This window comes from Salmo trutta, unplaced genomic scaffold (assembly GCF_901001165.1).
Source record: "Salmo trutta unplaced genomic scaffold, fSalTru1.1, whole genome shotgun sequence".
Classification (NCBI taxonomy): Eukaryota; Metazoa; Chordata; class Actinopteri; order Salmoniformes; family Salmonidae; genus Salmo; species Salmo trutta.
The window spans coordinates 305065-325572 of NW_021822308.1; the positions used below are offsets into that span (position 1 = coordinate 305065).

Genomic DNA, 20508 nt, shown 5'->3' on the forward strand with positions numbered 1-20508 from the left:
CTGAAAAAAATAGTCCGATAGTAAAATTGTGTAAGCACACATTTGCTTACCACTAATGTCTAATGATAGTTTCAGAAGAGACATTTTTCCTATAATGGTCTTCACCCATCTTACAAACTTGAGGTTGAAATGACACTTATGATAATGCCCTTTTTAGTGAAAAAGTGATGGAAATGTCAGCCTGTTCAGGTGGGATGGAGTTTTTGGCCTACAGCAAATACAATTTTATTTGTCACATGCGCAGAATACAACAGGAGTAGATCTTACAGTGAAATGCTTACAGGCCCTTAACCAACAATGCCATTAAGAAAAATAAGTGTTAAAATATTTACTAAAATAAACGAAGGGGGAAAAAAGCATGACATCACAATCTGATAAATTATTCTGATCAATGACCAGTCATCTTTTATTTGCATATGTATCCTCCTTTGAGGTGGAAGGCTTGAGAACAGAGCTCTCAACTTGTTCCTGGAGACCTACCCTCCTGCAGGTTTTAACTCCAACATCAGTTGTAACCAACATGATTTAGTGACTCAACCAGCTAATTATTAGATTCAGGTTCGCTAGATTAGGGTTGGAGCGAAAACCTACAAGACTGTAGCTCTCCAGGAACAGGGTTGGAGTATAAACCTACAGTCCTGTAGCTCTCCAGGAACAGGGTTGGAGTATAAACCTACAGGACTGTAGCTCTCCAGGAACAGGGTTGGAGTGAAAACCTACAGGACTGTAGCTCTCCAGGAACAGGGTTGGAGTATAAACCTACAGGACTAGCTCTCCAGGAACAGGGTTGGAGTATAAACCTACAGGACTGTAGCTCTCCAGGAACAGGGTTGGAGTATAAACCTACAGGACTGTAGCTCTCCAGGAACAGGGTTGGAGTGAAAACCTACAGGACTGTAGCTCTCCAGGAACAGGGTTGGAGTATAAACCTACAGGACTGTAGCTCTCCAGGAACAGGGTTGGAGTGAAAACCTACAGTCCTGTAGCTCTCCAGGAACAGGGTTGGAGTATAAACCTACAGGACAGTAGCTCTCCAGGAACAGGGTTGGAGTGAAAACCTACAGGACTGTAGCTCTCCAGGAACAGGGTTGGAGTGAAAACCTACAGGACTGTAGCTCTCCAGGAACAGGGTTGGAGTGAAAACCTACAGGACTGTAGCTCTCCAGGAACAGGGTTGGAGTGAAAACCTACAGGAGGGTAGGTTTCCAGGAACAGGGTTGGAGAGCCCTGCCCTGGAGTTTAGAAATAAAGAAATTGTTGCAATGCACAAAGAAAGTCATCGGGTGACCCACCTGGACCCCTGCCGCCAGACCACTGGTGTTGAAGATCCTGTCCGCCAACCAGAGCTGTGTATGTCGTCATATTTACATGTATATCAACCCCCCCATGACCAGAGAGCATTCCAATGGCAAAAGGAGGCTCGGAAATAAATGATTAAGAGATATTGGATTTTCATAAAAAATAAAGGGATTTATTGGCCATACAAGTGCTGATTTTAAAATACACGTTAAACGACTGCATGGGGGCTTTAAACTAAACTATTTAGAGAAAGTTTTTGAAAAAGAAAGCTCTGACGGGGTCAACTACATGTCTACATCCACTCAAATCACACCACCCCAAACCCAACTGATTAACAACCGTTTAGGTCAGCATGTCGCGCGGAAAACCGGTAAACTAGACCGGTGGTTGCGGCTGTGTGTGGTCACAGATTACGCCGAGCTGTCGAAATGAGGACACGGCTCGAGTCTATTGAATGAAAAGCCGGTAAAACGTTCACCTCATTAGGAACACAAAGGGAAACTAATCCTTGACCCACGCGCTTGGCAGGATTTGAGGCGTTGGTGAGCGTGAAAGCGCTGACATTCAAAACAGTGATTATTATGTTAGTTTCATACTAACGCACCTTGTGGATACAGTGGACATGGCAGCACTCACTCAGGCGTTCATTTCTCCTCCCGAAACGTCACTTCCACGGGATATCTGAAACTTTTCCAATGCTGCAATACCGTGGGAGTCTACGAGACCAGGCTGCGTGGGAGGGATCTCCCGTCCCAAATCAACTAGGTGGGGAAACTTTCCGGGAGTTGGGATTCTGTAGTCTATTATAGCAGCGCTCACAGTCTCATTGGCCATTTGAAGGTAGTCTATTTTTTGAAAATGTTGTTTGTCTCTCGAATCTAAGACAACAAGAAAGTATTCACAATAGCCTTGCTGATTTGGTGGTTGTTTGGGAAGGTTGGGTAACGAGCCACTTTTTTGGCTAGGGAGTAGCTAAACGTTTTCACCTTTTTCGATTAGATATATTTGCGGGCGATTCCGCATCATGTAACAACGGATGGACATGCGCTTCCTATGCGAACCGAAGGAATAACTTCTAACCTATTCAATGACTTTTTTCCCTTCATTATCTGAATTTTGTCATAAAAAGGAATAGGACAGAACATTTGGCTATATTTTCCCAGACATTTGGCATAGAAAACCACCCCAAAATGTGACACATCAAGAGGAAAAAGCGATAATCAAAACCCAATTGGATAAACATGTTCGAGTCAACTATCACCGTCAACCCACGGTGACTGATCCCCCTTCCCCGGTATTATTGTAGCTCGTGCGTGTCCGGTGAACGAGGAGATGAGCAAGGCGAGATGGGACAGTGTCTCAGTTCAGAACAAGACCTAACGGAGGAGGGGAAGAAGGCGAAGCTTCAGAGCGCCAAGATAGACAGGGACCTGTATGAATACGCCAAGAGGGAGATGAACGTGGTTAAAATACTAATGCTCGGTATGTCTCTCTTTCTCTTAATTACATTCAATTCAAAGGGATTTATTGGCATGGGAAGCATATGTTTACATTGCCAAAGCGAAAATAATCAATCGAAAATGAACAGTAAACATTACAGTCGCATGTTTCAATGGAATAGACACATTTCAAATGTCACTCTCTACCCTCTCTCTGTGGTGGTAGTAATAATAATAATAATAATAGTTAGTGGACAATATTTCCCCTCCAGCAGAAGAGTATTTTGATGTTCTGTATTGTGCAGCTGAGTGTTCTCTGGTCAGATCAACTGGTCAAACTCCTGACCCCAAGTTAAGACACTAGGCCTGCACAGCACCTTTGCAAGTTTAGCCTATGTTCATTAATGAACTAAAAAGCCCCACACACTTCTAGCTCAAACGAGGCTATTGGAACAACAGCAAAGGGCTAAAAAGACCCATACTAGATCAAATGATTGGTTTAACAGAAACACAGTGAGGAGTTTAAAGGCTGCAGGGCAGGCGTTTCCACACAATGGTCTAACATTCTTCCTGGTCAGTCACAGTGAATGAATCACAGTGCAGATAGAGGCCAATGTGGTTTGTGTTGAGATTAACCAGAACAAGATAAATACCCTGAGCCCGGTTGCATAAAACATCTTAAGTAGCTTTTCCCCTCATTTTTATTCGCACAAAACATTTTAAGGCAAATTTCCCCCTTAAAGTAAGTGAAAACAGTTAGTTGCCCTTGAGGTCCCTTAAGTGCTTCATCCAGTATGGATATCAATGTAAACAGCACTTGTGGAAGTGAATGTTGCTTTCCTCTGCCCTGGTTTCAAAAGAAAAACTTCCACCAGCTAGCTAGGTAGCTGAACAGGGGAAGGTGCACAATCCATGTCCTACACAGCTAGCTGGCTACATACTCTGTACCACAGGAGGTTGGTGGCACATTCATTCGGGAGGACGTGCTCGTGGTAATGGCTGAAGCGGAATAAGTGGAATGGTATCAAACACGTGGTGTTATATGCATACTACCGTGCTCCACACTCATGCTCTGAGTGCATTCTCCGAGGACGTTCTCTTGAGTACATTCTTGTGGGGACGAGTGTGGGGAGAAATCATAAAACATAACATTTAACACAGTAGGGGGAGTGCGAGTAATGCTTATCTCACACTGCACCACAAAGCAAATGTTTTACTTCATAATTATCAGCTAGATATATGTGAGCCATAGTAATCTAGCTAGCCAGCTAGTTAAACAGGCAAAAATGGCCTAAAACTAATGATATGCAAGGTAGATGTAAATGTTTAGTGGGCAGCTAGCTAACATTATTCATGGCTAGCTAGCTAGCTATTGACTTGACTATGGACTTACCCATTCACTGAACCTTCTACCAGCCAGGACAATGACAATAGAGATGAAACAAGATATACACAAAGCAAACGTTTTACTTCATAACTATAAGCTATAACTATATGTGACTCGTAATAATGTAGCTAACCAGATAGTTTAACAGGCAGAAATGCCCTACAACTAATGTTATGCAAAGTATATGTCCATTTTTCGTGGCTAGTCAACAGTACTACGTTATCTTGATGTGCTAGTAACTACTAGAAACCTGTTGAGAAAAAGTAACTACTAGTAGCTAGCCAGTTAGCCCTATTGACTTATTATGGGCATGCGATCTACAGTACGTAGGCAGATAAACATGCCAAAATTAACGTATCAAGGTCAAATATTGTAGTCGGGCAACATACAAGATATGAATAGGCAACAGTACGAAGAAAAAAAAAATGTATGAAATGTATGCATTCACTACTGTAAGTCGCTCTGGATAAGAGCGTCTGCTAAATGACTAAAATGTAATGTAAATTTCATTCCAAATTCAGTGTGTTCTCTCGCTTCAGCTCAAATAATGGCAGCCAATGATTTCAATACATTTTCTGTAATTTTTTACATGATTGAGTCATATTTCTTTGCATACTTTCTGTTGAAGCTTGCATCGACGCATGCTTCAAAATATGTACAAACAGAGTACGCATTAGAGAAGTGCCCTCCGTGCTCTGTTTCGCATACTTTGATATGGACTTGTACTCCGACCCTTGCTTGCTCCTGAGAAAAACTCATGGTTTCTGTGTTTGATGCCATTCCATTTACTCCGTTCCAGCCATTATGAGCCGCCCTCCCCTCACCAGCCTCCGCTGCTCTGTACTTCACTTGATGTGCTACAAATGAATAGAAACAAGTTGAGTAAAAAGTCACTAAAAGAAACATGTTTTATTATCTAGTGAATCAATTTGTTTCTCTTGTCTTGAATGTAGAAGTTCTATTTTGCGATCTCCAAAAATAAATGCGATGTCTTTGAATATTTTTTTTTTTTACCTTTTATTTAACTAAGATTTAACTAAGTCATTTCCATGGTAACCAGAGACTCTTTCTGTTTTACATGTCTTCAAACTACCGTAAAACCCTTAAATGATGCCCTCACCTAAGGAAATGTCTGAGGGGCTCTATGCAACAAACACCCTTAAACAATTCCCTTTGGTATAGGACAATGATTCCTTAAGGGAAACACTTCAGATGTTTTATGCTGTCTTGTCAACTCTCCTATCTATGGTCATTGTCCAATCACAGCACAAACTGATCTGGGACCCAGGCTACAAGATAAAGCTATTGTCCTTGAACTTGTTGTAATACAATATAAGAAAGTCTATTTCTTTCTCAAGTCAATTCAAAGGGGTTTATTGGCATGTGAAACATGTTTACATTGCCAAAGCAAGAGAAATAAACAAAGTGAGAAGACACAAAACAACATGAACAAAAAACAATTTGAATTTAACAGTAAATATTACACTCAAGGTTTCAAAAAGATAGACATTTCAAGTGTTATTTTATCATGTGTCTCCCTCCATCCCTCCATCTGATTCAGGAGCAGCAGAGAGTGGGAAGAGTACTCTGGTCAAACAGATGAAGATCATCCACAGCCATGGCTTTACCAGGCAAGAGCTGACCAGCTTCAAGGTGTGTGTACACACACACACACACACACACACACACACACACCACACACACACACACACACACACACACACACACACACACACACACACACACACACACACACAGAGAACCCCCAACAGGTAATCTAAATACAGTAGAAGCCTGATCAAATTGCTTGCCAGTCATTGTATGGACGTCTGTTGTCCTATCTACACAGACCAGGTGCTGGTTGCTCCTCACTATAATGGAACTGGCCAGGTGAGATAGATAGATGATCATATCACTCATCTGATAAGAAGTGGAATAAGAGAGGGGGGGGGTCAGAAAGAGGGGTGAGGGGGAGATAAGCTGAGTGAGGGCATAGCGCTAAAAGAGGAAGCAACGGAGAGAAACAGAGACTGAGAGAAGGAGGTTCAGTGATATGGGTTGTAGAGGGGGGAAATGAAGAGCTGGGAGACATGAAGTGTGTGTTTCAGGGGTAAACCCATTCAGGAATGCAGTGGTTTGATTCTCACCATTCCTCTAAGGAGAATATGGAATAGGCTGCTATTTGGGACACATCCTATATGTGGGGCCTGTCGTCTTCTGGGGACAAACATCTGCATAAACACTTCCTGTGTGTTTGTCCTAAGGTCTGGGGTTAAATAGAGGAATGTGGACAATACTGAGACACACTCCCTCACTGACTGGGTGAACCACCTACTCTCTCGGTCTCTCTCGGTCTCTCTCTCCCCCTCTTTTCCCACCAACCTTCCCTTTCTTCCATCCCTCTTTATTCTCCTTCTCACTTAGATTTTTACTCCTCTCTTCATTGCTCCCTCTCTCACTCCTCCCCTCTCTCCACTCCCTCCTCTCCTCTCCTTCCCTCCCTCCCCCCCCCTCTCGCCTCTCCTTCCCTCTCTCTCCTCCCCTCCCCCTCTCTTTCCTCTCCTTTCCGCTCTCCCCTCCCCCCTCTCTCCTCCTCTCCTTCCTTCCCTCTCTCCTCTCCTTCCCTCTCTCTCCTCTCCTCTCCTTCCCTCTCTCTCCTCTCCTTCCCTCTCTCTCGTCTCCTTCCCTCTCTCTCGTCTCCTTCCCTCTCTCTCGTCTCCTCTCCTTCCCTCTCTCTCCTCTCCTTCCCTCTCTCTCGTCTCCTTCCCTCTCTCTCCTCTCCTCTCCTTCCCTCTCTCTCGTCTCCTTCCCTCTCTCTCGTCTCCTTCCCTCTCTCTCCTCTCCTCTCCTTCCCTCTCTCTCGTCTCCTTCCCTCTCTCTCCTCTCCTTCCTTCCCTCTCTCTCGTCTCCTTCCCTCTCTCTCCTCTCCTTCCTTCCCTCTCTCTCCTCTCCTTCCCTCTCTCTCCTCTCCTTCCCTCTCTCTCCTCTCCTTCCCTCTCTCTCCTCTCCTTCCCTCTCTCTCCTCTCCTTCCCTCTCTCTCCTCTCCTTCCCTCTCTCTCCTCTCCTTCCCTCTCCTCTCCTCTCCTTCCTCTCTCTCCTCTCCTTCCCTCTCTCTCCTCTCCTTCCCTCTCCTCTCCTTCCTTCCCTCTCTCTCCTCTCCTCTCCTTCCCTCTCTCTCCTCTCCTTCCCTCTCCTCTCCTTCCCTCTCTCTCCTCTCCTTCCCTCTCCTCTCCTTCCTTCCCTCTCTCTCCTCTCCTTCCCTCTCCTCTCCTCTCCTCACTCTGACTTCTATATAATGTAGCAACATAATGAACAAGTGTTGAGAGGAATGACCTGCTTTTTAAAGGGTGAGCGCTTTGATGGCAACCAGTTTGCTAACAGGTGTGCAGCAGCAAGTATGTTCAATTATGAGAGGAATTTGGTATGAGGTATTAGTGCGTCATACACGTTTGTGTGTGTGCAAATATTATTTTCTAGACTTGGGAAGTATTCTTGCTCTGAATCGGTCCTTGGCAGCTGTCTGTGTTCCGGTGTAACATGACAGCACACACACACCGGATAGACTCTCATATGGCAGATAAAGGTCCTGGCTGGTGATATGTGAAGGTTATGGCCTTTCCCTCCTCTTTCTCATAAAAGTCAGATTATCCAAGACTCACTCTACCATCACTGCCCCATCAGTCCCCCTTTCATCTAAAGAGACACATTTGGTATCATGAACACCATGGTAACTTTAACACTCTCTCTTCCAGTGGAATAAATCACACGCTGCCTCACTGCCCTATCTATGCCTTTCCCTTCCCTGAATCATCAAAAACAGAGACACACCCTGCTTTCTCTCTTATGCACACACACACACCCCGCCTTCCCCTGTCCTGTCCTGTCCTGACCATGCCCTGTACAGCTGATCTCTGCTCTAGGCCTGCTGCAGACTGGTAGAGACTCTTTGATGAACCACATACATTCTGTAGCAGGAAGCATCCCAAATGGCACCCTATTCCCTACATAGTGCACAACTTTAGAACAGAGCCCACAGGGCACCCTATTCCCTATATAGTGCACTACTTTAGACCAGAGCCCATAGGGCACCCTCTTCCCTATATAGTGCATACTTTATACCAGATCCCATAGGGCTATATAGGAAATAGGGTGCCATTTGGGACGCACTCCTTTCTCTGTCCCACCATTGGCTTGTGTTGTAGCACTGTGACAAGAGAGGGATGTAGATGGGGGCGTGCTCTCTCTGCTGTCTCCTGAAGTCCACGATCAGCTGCTTCGTTTTGTTGACGTTGAGGGAGAGGTTGTTTCCCTGGCACCACTAAATGTGGTGGTTGGCGCTTTCAGTTTTGTGTGGATGCTGCCATCTATCCACGGTTTGTGGTTTGGATAAACTCTAATCGTCACAGTGGGAACAGCATCTATGCACTTCCCTGATGAACTCAGTCACTGAGTTAGTGTATACGTCGATGCTATTCTCAGAGGCAACCCGGAACATATCGCTGTCCACATGACCAAAACAATCTTGAAGCATAGCTTCTGATTGGTCAGACCAATGTTAAACAGGAAGAACCCGTGATAAGGACTGTTTAAGTTTCTGCCTATAGGAGGGGAGGAACAGAATGTAGGCATGATCTGATTTGCCGAGGGCCTTGTAGCTGTCCCGGAAGGGGGAGTAGCAATGGTCAGAGTTCTCAGTGAGCGAGTAGCGCAGGAGATGTTGATTAAACTTCCGTAAATAAATGTGGCCTCAGGATATGCGGTTTCCAGTTTACACAAAGTCCAGTGTATTTTCTTGAAAGCCGTCGCAGTGTCTGCTTGAGGGGGAATATACACGGCCGTGACGATGACTGAAGAGAATTCTCTCGGGAGGTAATGCGGCTGGCATTTGATGGAGATGTATTCCAAAGCGGGAGAACAAAAGGACTTGATTTCCTGTACGTTACCTTAATCACACCATGAGTAGTTAATCATGAAACATACACCTCCCCCTTACTTTTTGCCAAAGAGTTCTTTCTTTCTGTCCGTGATGTACGGAGAACCCCGCTGGCTGTATGGACGGGGACAGTATACCCGGAGAGAGCCATAATTCCGCGAAACAGAGTAAGTTATAGTCTTTGATGTCTCGAATGAGATCCTTGCCCTGAGCTTGTCTACTTTATTGTCTAGGGACTGAACATTAGTGAGTTATATACTCGGAAGTGGTGGTTGGTAATGCACGCCTGTAGGGAACAATACAAGAAACGTTCTGTGGAAATAATGTAAGAAATACCACACAAAAAACAATACTGCAAAGTTGGCTAGGAGCTAGGAACAGGGCGACCATGTCTGTTGGTGCCATCTTGAACTCCAGTGGAGATGAACATCTTCCAAGTTCCCTCAGCGTGCACATCACTGACAACCTGAAATGGTCCATCCACACAGATAGTGTGATGAAGAAGGTGCAACAGTGAGGCTGAAGAAATTCGGCTTGGCCCCTAAATGTACAAAACATTAGGAACACCCGCTCTTTCCATGACAGACTGACCAGGTGAATCCAGGTGAAAGCTATGATCCCTTATCGATGTCACCTGTTAAATCCACTTCAATCAGTGTAGATGAAGGGGAGGAGACAGGTTATAGAAGGATTTTTAAGCCTTGAGACATGGATTGTGTATGTGTGTCATTCAGAGAGTGAATGGACAAGACAACATATTTAAGTGCCTTTGAACAGGGTATGGTAGTAGGTGCCAGGCGCACCGGTTTGAGTATGTCAAGAACTGCAACGCTGCTGGGTTTTTCACGCTCAACAGTTTCCCGTGTGTATCAAGAATGGTCCCCACTCAAAGGACATCCAGCCAACTTGACACAACTGTGGGAAGCATTGGAGTCAACATGGACCAGCATCCCTGTGGAACGCTTTCAACACCTTGTAGTCCATTCCCCAACGAGGCTGTTCTCAGGGAAAAATGTGGTACAGCTCAATATTAGGAAGGTGTTCCTAATGTTTTGTACACTCAGTGTATTTTTATATTCCGGACTCTGACATTGCTCGTTCTGATATTTCTTAATTCCTTTATTTTCATTTGTTGGATTAGTGTGTATAGTTTTGTATTGTTAGCTATTACTGCACTGTTGGAGCTAGAAAAATAACCTTTTCGCTGCACCTGCATTAATATCTGCAAAATATGTGTACGCAACCAATAAAATGTTATTTAATTTGAGCTAGAGAGACATTAAGAAGGCCTTTCCTCTGTCTCATCCCTCCTTTATTTGCCTCAGATCCTGGGGCTGTGGAGTGGTTTTATTCAGCAGAGAGATTTTTCTCTCATTCCTCCAGCTATGTCAACAAGGAGGGGGGCACTCAGAACTCTGGGGATGTCATTTTATTGTATGAAAATTCTAGAACAGTGTTGAAAATTCTAGAACACTGAAGATTCTTGAACTGGGTCAAATTCCAGAACAGTGTAGAGAATTCCGTTGAGCAGAAAAGCTCTCAGCTTTAACACAACACTGCAGTAGTTAATGATTGAACGCCAGATCTCAGCCAGTTCAGCTACATTCCACATATTGTTTTTGTAACATGGTCCAGAAATACTAAGAGCATGAAACATATTTGTTCGTCTTTTGTGTTTGAGGATGATAGAAAGGTGTATGTTGGATAGAACAATAGTTGAATGTTGAAACCTCACTTCCAGGCAGTACATAGTAACCTCTAGCTACCACAACAATACAAACATACCCCCAGCCCTAAAAAGAAAGGAAGTTGGACCACCATTATGACACTCCTGTAATCTGTCCCTCCAAGTCCCTCGGCAGGTTAGTAGGTGGTTTTGTATGTCTGTGTCCTTCGTGACCACAGGGTAGGGTTGTTTTAGTGGCACTTTGAACCTGCTCATCCATACAATATGAATGTACCGCTGAACAACATCCCGTTTGTGGTCCAGACGTCGTCCTTTGGGACCATTATTATACCAGTGTACCGATTCACTTTTAGTTCTACATGATCCTGTCTGATAACGCCCGGGGTACGTTTTCTTTCATGGACGTGCGCATACCGCCCCAATAAACATTGTACACACAACTGCCATACATACGTCCTATTGACCTGCTCAGTAAGGTGTGGTTGAATGAGGGGTTTGGTGGAAAATCTCTCACACACACACACACACACACACACACACACACACACACACTACCTTGGGATTAGTCCTTAAAACCTGTCTAGACCTGAGGCTGCTGTAGGAGTTAGGAGTAGTGAAGACTGAGGCTGTGTCCCAATGGCTCCCTATTCCCTCTATAGTGCACTATGGGCCCTGGTCAGAAATAGTGCACTATATAGGGAGTAGGGTGCCATTTGGGATGCAAACTGAGGCCCTCAGTCTTTTCGGAGGTGTTGCTTTTTTTTCCCTCTTCAGTCTTCATTGTTCTCTCACTTTGCCCCTCTTCCCTCTCCTTCTGTTTCTCTACCTTCATTTCTCTGGCTCACCCTCCTTACTCTCTCTGTTGTGTGTGTGTGTGTGTGTGTGTGTGTGTTCCCGTATCTCGCCTCGCGGTGAGTAGTGGCTGGAACATTAGCTATGCTGACAGCATAGCAGACAATAGCTGCAGAGGTGAATGGGGGTATCTGGAATTGTATCCCCCTTCCTACACACACATAGACTATATAAAGGGGGTGACGTAGCCCTCAGATATTGAGATCAGATTACTTTACAAACACCTGGGGAGGAGGGGGAGAGAGAGTCTGTGTCCATTAGCCTCCTCTGTTAATAGACTAAGTTTCTAGTCAATGGAGAATTTTTCTTTGAAGAGGGAGGGTGCAGGGGAGAAAAGTCGAGAGGGGGAGAGAGGAAGTGGGATGGAGAAAAGCAATTTTTTAATACAACTTTTCTGGGAAGCTCTGGTACGTCTGATCTGACATCACACACTTCAAATAAAGCGGCCGGGAAACAAGGCCAGGAATGTGTTTTGTTTTGAACGGGGAGACGGGAGGGTAGAGGAAACATCTGACCATCAGGTGGGTTGTGGGTGTTTATAATCTGAATACAACAGGACAGATCTCAACACTGTGTAAAGGGGCCTTTTTTGGCCTGCACACTGTGACACTTTTGAAGGGGGGAGGTTTTGACAAACACAGACAGTGAGGGTACAGGGGGGAGGTCTTGACCAACACAGACAGTGAGGGTACAGGGGGGGAGGTCTTGACCAACACAGACAGTGAGGGTACAGGGGGGGAGGTCTTGACCAACACAGACAGTGAGGGTACAGGGGGGGAGGTTTTGACCAACACAGACAGTGAGGGTACAGGGGGGAGGTCTTGACCAACACAGACAGTGAGGGTACAGGGGGGAGGTCTTGACCAACACAGACAGTGAGGGTACGGGGGGGGGGAGGTTTTGACCAACACAGACAGTGAGGGTACAGGGGAGGAGGTCTTGACCAACACAGACAGTGAGGGTACAGGGGGGGAGGTCTTGACCAACACAGACAGTGAGGGTACAGGGGGGGAGGTTTTGACCAACACAGACAGTGAGGGTACAGGGGGGAGGTCTTGACCAACACAGACAGTGAGGGTACAGGGGGGAGGTTTTGACCAACACAGACAGTGAGGGTACAGGGGGGGAGGTCTTGACCAACACAGACAGTGAGGGTACAGGGGGGAGGTTTTGACCAACACAGACAGTGAGGGTACAGGGGGGAGGTCTTGACCAACACAGACAGTGAGGGTACAGGGGGGAGGTTTTGACCAACACAGACAGTGAGGGTACAGGGGGCAGGTCTTGACCAACACAGACAGTGAGGGTACAGGGGGGAGGTCTTGACCAACACAGACAGTGAGGGTACAGGGGGGAGGTTTTGACCAACACAGACAGTGAGGGTACAGGGGGGGAGGTCTTGACCAACACAGACAGTGAGGGTACAGGGGGGAGGTCTTGACCAACACAGACAGTGAGGGTACAGGGGGGAGGTTTTGACCAACACAGACAGTGAGGGTACAGGGGGCAGGTCTTGACCAACACAGACAGTGAGGGTACAGGGGGGAGGTTTTGACCAACAGAGACAGTGAGTAATGTGTAGATGCCCTTTCTTTGAGGTGAGAATTTAGAGCATGGTGCCAGTTGGACAGCAGCAGACTGGGGTTAGAGGTCACTAAGCCTAGCCACATGCTGCATGTTAGGACCAGGGAAAGGTACTGAGGAGATTTAAAGTCTGATTTGGAGCCTCTTCTCATACTTTAGAAAAGCATATTTTATCCCTCCCTCCCTCCCTTATTTTCTTTCTGTCTTCCCTTACATCCTCGAGGGGGCGAAGAAGAGAGTGAGATGGGTAGGAGAGAAGGGATGAGTCTCTCTGAGCTGCTTATTTTTCTGACACAAATCAATATGCAGGTGTCAGCAAAGATTAATATTGGAGAATGTGTTAATAAAGAATCATTACTCCCTGACAGCTGACTGTCCTCAGCCCGGCCCGGCTTAACACATGACTGATACTGAAGTTATGTGTCACTCTCATAGTTAGTTACAGTATCTCTTATCACACTGTAGGTACGCCCCACTGAGAAAGTCAAACACCTCCAATAAACTTCAGAAAAGATACAGACAGAACGACAGAGGAAGAAAGGAGGTCTAGACTGATAAAATCGGGATGGAATGTAATGCTTATCTCTTTCTGGCAGGGGAGAGGGAGGGAGGGAGGGAGGGAGAGGGGGAAAAAGAGAAGGGGAGGAAGAGAGGGAGGGGGGTTGGAGACTAACATAGATCCCCCTAATCCCATAGAGTCACTCAGAGATTCAAACAGTTGAGTTTTGAGTTTAGTTACTCTCAGGGTTGGGGTCAATTCCATTTCAATTCCAGTTCATTCAGAAAGTAAACCAAATGTTCCTCATTAAAAAGCATTGAGGAGAATTGGAATTAGAATGTCAGTGTACTTCCTGAATTGACTGGAATTTGAAATGGAATTGACCCCAACCTTGGATACAGTTGAGTTTTTGGTTTTGTGTTGACTTCTATGACTTTTGTGTTCGTCATCTTCAGACATCAGTCTTCACACAGGTCTGAGATCTCCTCTTTAACCTGAAGTCTGATTTCAATGAACACCATTTTTTATTTGAAGAGGTTATATAAAGGCTGTCTGTATGGTGTTGTCACTGTTGCCATGTAATTCATGTCTGATCTTTTTGGTTATAAAGGCTACAGTTGTCTGAAATGGCACCGTTACCCATAGTGCACTAATTTGACTAAAGTAGTTTCATACACAGGGTTTTCAGATGCATTCTATATGTACTTTTCCTGTGTGATGTGAACACCGTTGCCATGGTAACTGGTGTTTTTTCTTCTTTTTTTACCTCTGACCCCTGCCCTGTTGACCCCGTACAGCCGGCGGTGCTGGACAATCTTCTGACCTCTATGAAGTTTGTCCTCCACGGGATGGGCATTCTCCGGATCAATCTGACTAACAGCAAGAACAAGGTTAGAGATGGAGTGTCTGTTTGTCCGTCCGTCTGTCTCTCTCTCTTGTCTATTGCTCTCACTGACTCTCTCACTGTATCTGTCTGTCTGTCCGTCTGTCCATATGACTTACTTTCTCTGTCTGTTTCTCTGTCTTGCTCTCTTTGCCTCCACCTCATAGGAACACTACTTCACTTGATGGCTTTAGTGTGTCTGTGTGTGTGATTTGTCCAGACGGACACTAGAGGGCAGCATGCCATCAGCAGACAGCAGTGTCTGTCACACACAGAGAAGGCTGGTGGGTCTCAGTGGTCTGATTGGCTGCTACTGCTCTCCATGTTTACTCAGCCCTGACCCATTAGTCTGCTGGCAGCTCAGGACATTCCCCACACACACACACACACACACACACAGACACAGATACTTGCACAGACACACACACACACACGGAGATACGGACGCAGATACACATGCACAAACACACTCTCTAGTTTTATTTTGTTAGAATGTCATAGTTCAAATAGGCATCAATAATAACCAGTTAAGTGGATGAGTTGTAGTGTAATTGCTTTGTAATGACATGGTACAGGGGTCTGATCGGGAGAAGGTGTGTGCGTGCGTGCGTGAGAGATTGGGTGGGAGGTGTTATTGTCAGGTTCCATTCAATTTGAATAACTTTATTGCCAAAGGTAACAGAGCTCAAAGCATCACCACCCACACTGAGTCTGACGGCTCATAAGTAGAGCTGTGAAACTGTGATGAATTCTGTTTTTATGGCCGAGGTCACTCGTTTCTACTGCTAACCTTGTTATTCGTGCTGTGGGAGAGAGTTTGGCGTCTGCAGTGTGTGTAGCTTCATGTCCACTCAGTACTGTCTCATGTAAGCTGTATGTACATGATACCATCTTTGTTCTCACCCCCCAGGTGCACGCCCACTCTGTGTTGTCCTGTGGGAGGTGTTTTGATGAGGATCAGGTGCTGTTTCCTTTCATTGGCCACGCCCTTTCCTGTCTGTGGGCTGACCAGGGGGTCCGAGAGGCCACAGCCAGGGGTTACGAGTTTGAACTCAACGACTCTGCCCTGTAGTGAGTAAACTAATAACACGTCTTACCTGTTAAAACACACTGCCAGGGTGAATACTGACCTGACCCACGTCTTACCTGTTAAAACACACTGCCAGGATGAACACTGACCTGACGCACGTCTTACCTGTTAAAACACACTGCCAGGGTGAATACTGACCTGACGCACGTCTTACCTGTTAAAACACACTGCCAGGGTGAATACTGACCTGACCCACGTCTTACCTGTTAAAACACACTGCCAGGATGAACACTGACCTGACGCACGTCTTACCTGTTAAAACACACTGCCAGGGTGAATACTGACCTGACGCACTTCTTACCTGTTAAAACACACTGCCAGGGTGAATACTGACCTGACGCACGTCTTACCTGTTAAAACACACTGCCAGGGTGAATACTGACCTGACGCACGTCTTACCTGTTAAAACACACTGCCAGGGTGAATACTGACCTGACGCACATCTTACCTGTTAAAACACACTGCCAGGGTGAATACTGACCTGACGCACGTCTTACCTGTTAAAACACACTGCCAGGGTGAATACTGACCTGACGCACGTCTTACCTGTTAAAACACACTGCCAGGGTGAATACTGACCTGTCCCACGTCTTACCTGTTAAAACACACTGCCAGGGTGAATACTGACCTGACGCACGTCTTACCTGTTAAAACACACTGCCAGGGTGAACACTGACCTGACGCACGTCTTGCCTGTTAAAACACACTGCCAGGGTGAACACTGACCTGACACACGTCTTGCCTGTTAAAACACACTGCCAGGGTGAATACTGACCTGACGCACGTCTTACCTGTTAAAACACACTGCCAGGGTTAATACTGACCTGACCCACGTCTTACCTGTTAAAACACACTGCCAGGGTGAATACTGACCTGACCCACGTCTTACCTGTTAAAACACACTGCCAGGATGAACACTGACCTGACGCACGTCTTACCTGTTAAAACACACTGCCAGGGTGAACACTGACCTGACGCACGTCTTACCTGTTAAAACACACTGCCAGGGTGAATACTGACCTGACACACGTCTTACCTGTTAAAACACACTGCCAGGGTGAATACTGACCTGACGCACGTCTTACCTGTTAAAACACACTGCCAGGGTGAACACTGACCTGACGCACGTCTTACCTGTTAAAACACACTGCCAGGGTGAATACTGACCTGACGCACGTCTTACCTGTTAAACACACTGCCAGGGTGAACACTGACCTGACGCACGTCTTACCTGTTAAAACACACTGCCAGGGTGAATACTGACCTGACGCACGTCATACCTGTTAAAACACACTGCCAGGGTGAATACTGACCTGACGCACGTCTTACCTGTTAAAACACACTGCCAGGGTGAATACTGACCTGACGCACGTCTTACCTGTTAAAACACACTGCCAGGGTGAATACTGACCTGACGCACGTCTTACCTGTTAAAACACACTGCCAGGGTGAACACTGACCTGACGCACGTCTTACCTGTTAAAACACACTGCCAGGGTGAATACTGACCTGACGCACGTCTTACCTGTTAAAACACACTGCCAGGGTGAATACTGACCTGACGCACGTCTTACCTGTTAAAACACACTGCCAGGGTGAACACTGACCTGACGCACGTCTTACCTGTTAAAACACACTGCCAGGATGAACACTGACCTGACGCACGTCTTACCTGTTAAAACACACTGCCAGGGTGAACACTGACCTGACGCACGTCTTACCTGTTAAAACACACTGCCAGGGTGAATACTGACCTGACGCACGTCTTACCTGTTAAAACACACTGCCAGGGTGTATACTGACCTGACGCACGTCTTACCTGTTAAAACACACTGCCAGGGTGAATACTGACCTGACCCACGTCTTACCTGTTAAAACACACTGCCAGGGTGAATACTGACCTGACGCACGTCTTACCTGTTAAAACACACTGCCAGGGTGAATACTGACCTGACGCACGTCTTACCTGTTAAAACACACTGCCAGGGTGAATACTGACCTGATGCACGTCTTACCTGTTAAAACACACTGCCAGGGTGAACACTGACCTGATGCACGTCTTACCTGTTAAAACACACTGCCAGGGTGAACACTGACCTGACGCACGTCTTACCTGTTAAAACACACTGCCAGGGTGAATACTGACCTGACGCACGTCTTACCTGTTAAAACACACTGCCAGGGTGAATACTGACCTGACGCACGTCTTACCTGTTAAAACACACTGCCAGGGTGAACACTGACCTGACGCACGTCTTACCTGTTAAAACACACTGCCAGGGTGAATACTGACCTGACACACGTCTTACCTGAACACACCTGCACTGTACACCTGTACAACTCACCTATATTTTAAATCTTTCTCTCTGTGTCTCCTATTCTCACACACTTGACTGTGGTTGAATCAGCATATGTTAAAGAGAGATCCAGGGGTCTAATTATCTGTGGTTGAATCAGCATATGTTAAAGAGAGATCCAGGGGTCTAATTATCTGTGGTTGAATCAGCATATGTTAAAGAGAGATCCAGGGGTCTAATTATCTGTGGTTGAATCAGCATATGTTAAAGAGAGATCCAGGGGTCTAATTATCTGTGGTTGAATCAGCATATGTTAAAGAGAGATCCAGGGGTCTAATTATCTGTGGTTGAATCAGCATATGTTAAAGAGAGATCCAGGGGTCTAATTATCTGTGGTTGAATCAGCATATGTTAAAGAGAGATCCAGGGGTCTAATTATCTGTGGTTGAATCAGCATATGTTAAAGAGAGATCCAGGGGTCTAATTATCTGTGGTTGAATCAGCATATGTTAAAGAGAGATCCAGGGGTCTAATTATCTGTGGTTGAATCAGCATATGTTAAAGAGAGATCCAGGGGTCTAATTATCTGTGGTTGAATCAGCATATGTTAAAGAGAGATCCAGGGGTCTAATTATCTGTGGTTGAATCAGCATATGTTAAAGAGAGATCCAGGGGTCTAATTATCTGTGGTTGAATCAGCATATGTTAAAGAGAGATCCAGGGGTCTAATTATCTGTGGTTGAATCAGCATATGTTAAAGAGAGATCCAGGGGTCTAATTATCTGTGGTTGAATCAGCATATGTTAAAGAGAGATCCAGGGGTCTAATTATCTGTGGTTGAATCAGCATATGTTAAAGAGAGATCCAGGGGTCTAATTATCTGTGGTTGAATCAGCATATGTTAAAGAGAGATCCAGGGGTCTAATTATCTGTGGTTGAATCAGCATATGTTAAAGAGAGATCCAGGGGTCTAATTATCTGTGGTTGAATCAGCATATGTTAAAGAGAGATCCAGGGGTCTAATTATCTGAGTGGGGAGGCCTGCTGTCCTGTGATTAGCCTTGTGGTGTGTGTCACTGACAATCCACACACACACACACACACACACACACACACACACACACACACACTGTCACAAAGAATCAACCATGATCACCCTGAGAGCGAGACAAGGGAGAAAAGACCTATTAAGAGAGAGAAGAGGTGGTCATTATGGACAAATCTATGTGACGGAGGTGAGTCTGAAGTATAGAGGGAGAAAGAGGGGAAAATGAACAGAGAGAAGGCTGAACCAACCAGCCCAGCAGGAGGCTGTCATCTCTCCTCCTCTCCCCCAGCATGAGGCCTCTGCTCTGGCTTTATCTACAGCGACAGGTCCCCTGGAGACCCACTGAGCACCAGCCGGACACCACAGCCTGGGAAATACACCTCGCACAAAGTCACGCAGACACACACACACAAATGCTTGCAGACACAGAAACGCACACACACACACACACACACACACACAGAATGGAGGCTTTGCCGCATCAAAGTGATGGTGACATTCTAGCCCAGTCATTCCCTATCAGCTACTTGGGCTGTAACACACCCTGCAACCATCTGACACACACACACACACACACACACACCAGTATAATCCATCTGTTACATAAACCATGGCCTCAGAGTACCAGTATTATGTAAAGCTATAACTCGATCTAAAAGCCATTAATCCACTAGTATGAATATTCAGTATGGAGATTAGTATCGTAGCATCTCCTGGGGGTTAGCTTATCACTGCATTCCACACCTGACAGCAGTGCTTCATTTGTAAATTGGGAGGTGACGGAACAAAAAGTGAGTGTGAGAGGGGGGTGAGCTGGGGAGTTCTTAGGTACCAGAACGCATGAGGAAAAAATGCCCTTTTATAATAAATCCTTGCATGCATATCATCATATTTGCATAGAGCAGTAGAGTAGAGGCACTTAACAGAAGTTGCACACACTGGAAACATGTTTAGTAGCCTAGGGTCCTGGAAAAGTCTTGCTTTTTATAAACGCATTTCATGTAATTATACGTCATTTTACATGACTGTAGACTTTGGTAGAATATTTTTATTATAATTTTTTTAACACCACGCAAATAATTGAAATGGCAGGCTACTTTGACACTGACAAACTGAGAATCTGAGATCAATAAAAATGGACCTTGTCCTGAGCCCATTAATAGTCTAGACCTAGATGTGTGGAGACACAATGTGAGGAGGAAATTATAGTCCTAAAACTGCTTTCCAGTTTCACTGACTCACCTATGCGCTTGTGCCAAAAGCCTCTCTCTCTCTTTACTATGTAAAACAATATTTGGAAGTTGATCAAATATTTTGTCAGCCTACAGCAGACAGATTAGAGTCTTCTGTTTTCTGCAGGAGAAAATTTGCTTTCCTACCATTTGCTTTCCTACCTGTGTTTTCCTGCGATTTGTATTTGAAATATTGTGAAAGGCCTGTTTTGTCTGCATGCTGTCGTTCACTGACAGATTTGCAGAACATTCCTGACTGTAGGTCTTGTTATTGGGC

At 45.5% G+C, this 20508-nt stretch overlaps 1 protein-coding gene across 1 annotated transcript in view; it reads left to right on the forward strand.

Annotated features, from left to right (window-relative positions):
- Positions 1–1708: 1708 nt before the first annotated feature.
- The window catches only part of LOC115181683 (guanine nucleotide-binding protein G(o) subunit alpha-like), a 40413-nt gene continuing 21613 nt past the window's right edge, over positions 1709–20508 (forward strand). The window contains exons 1-4 of the mRNA XM_029743513.1: positions 1709–2781; positions 5687–5778; positions 14479–14571; positions 15475–15635. Coding sequence (XP_029599373.1) covers positions 2646–2781; positions 5687–5778; positions 14479–14571; positions 15475–15635 — 482 coding nt within the window. The 5' untranslated portion in view covers positions 1709–2645. The remainder of the gene's footprint in view (positions 2782–5686; positions 5779–14478; positions 14572–15474; positions 15636–20508) is intronic.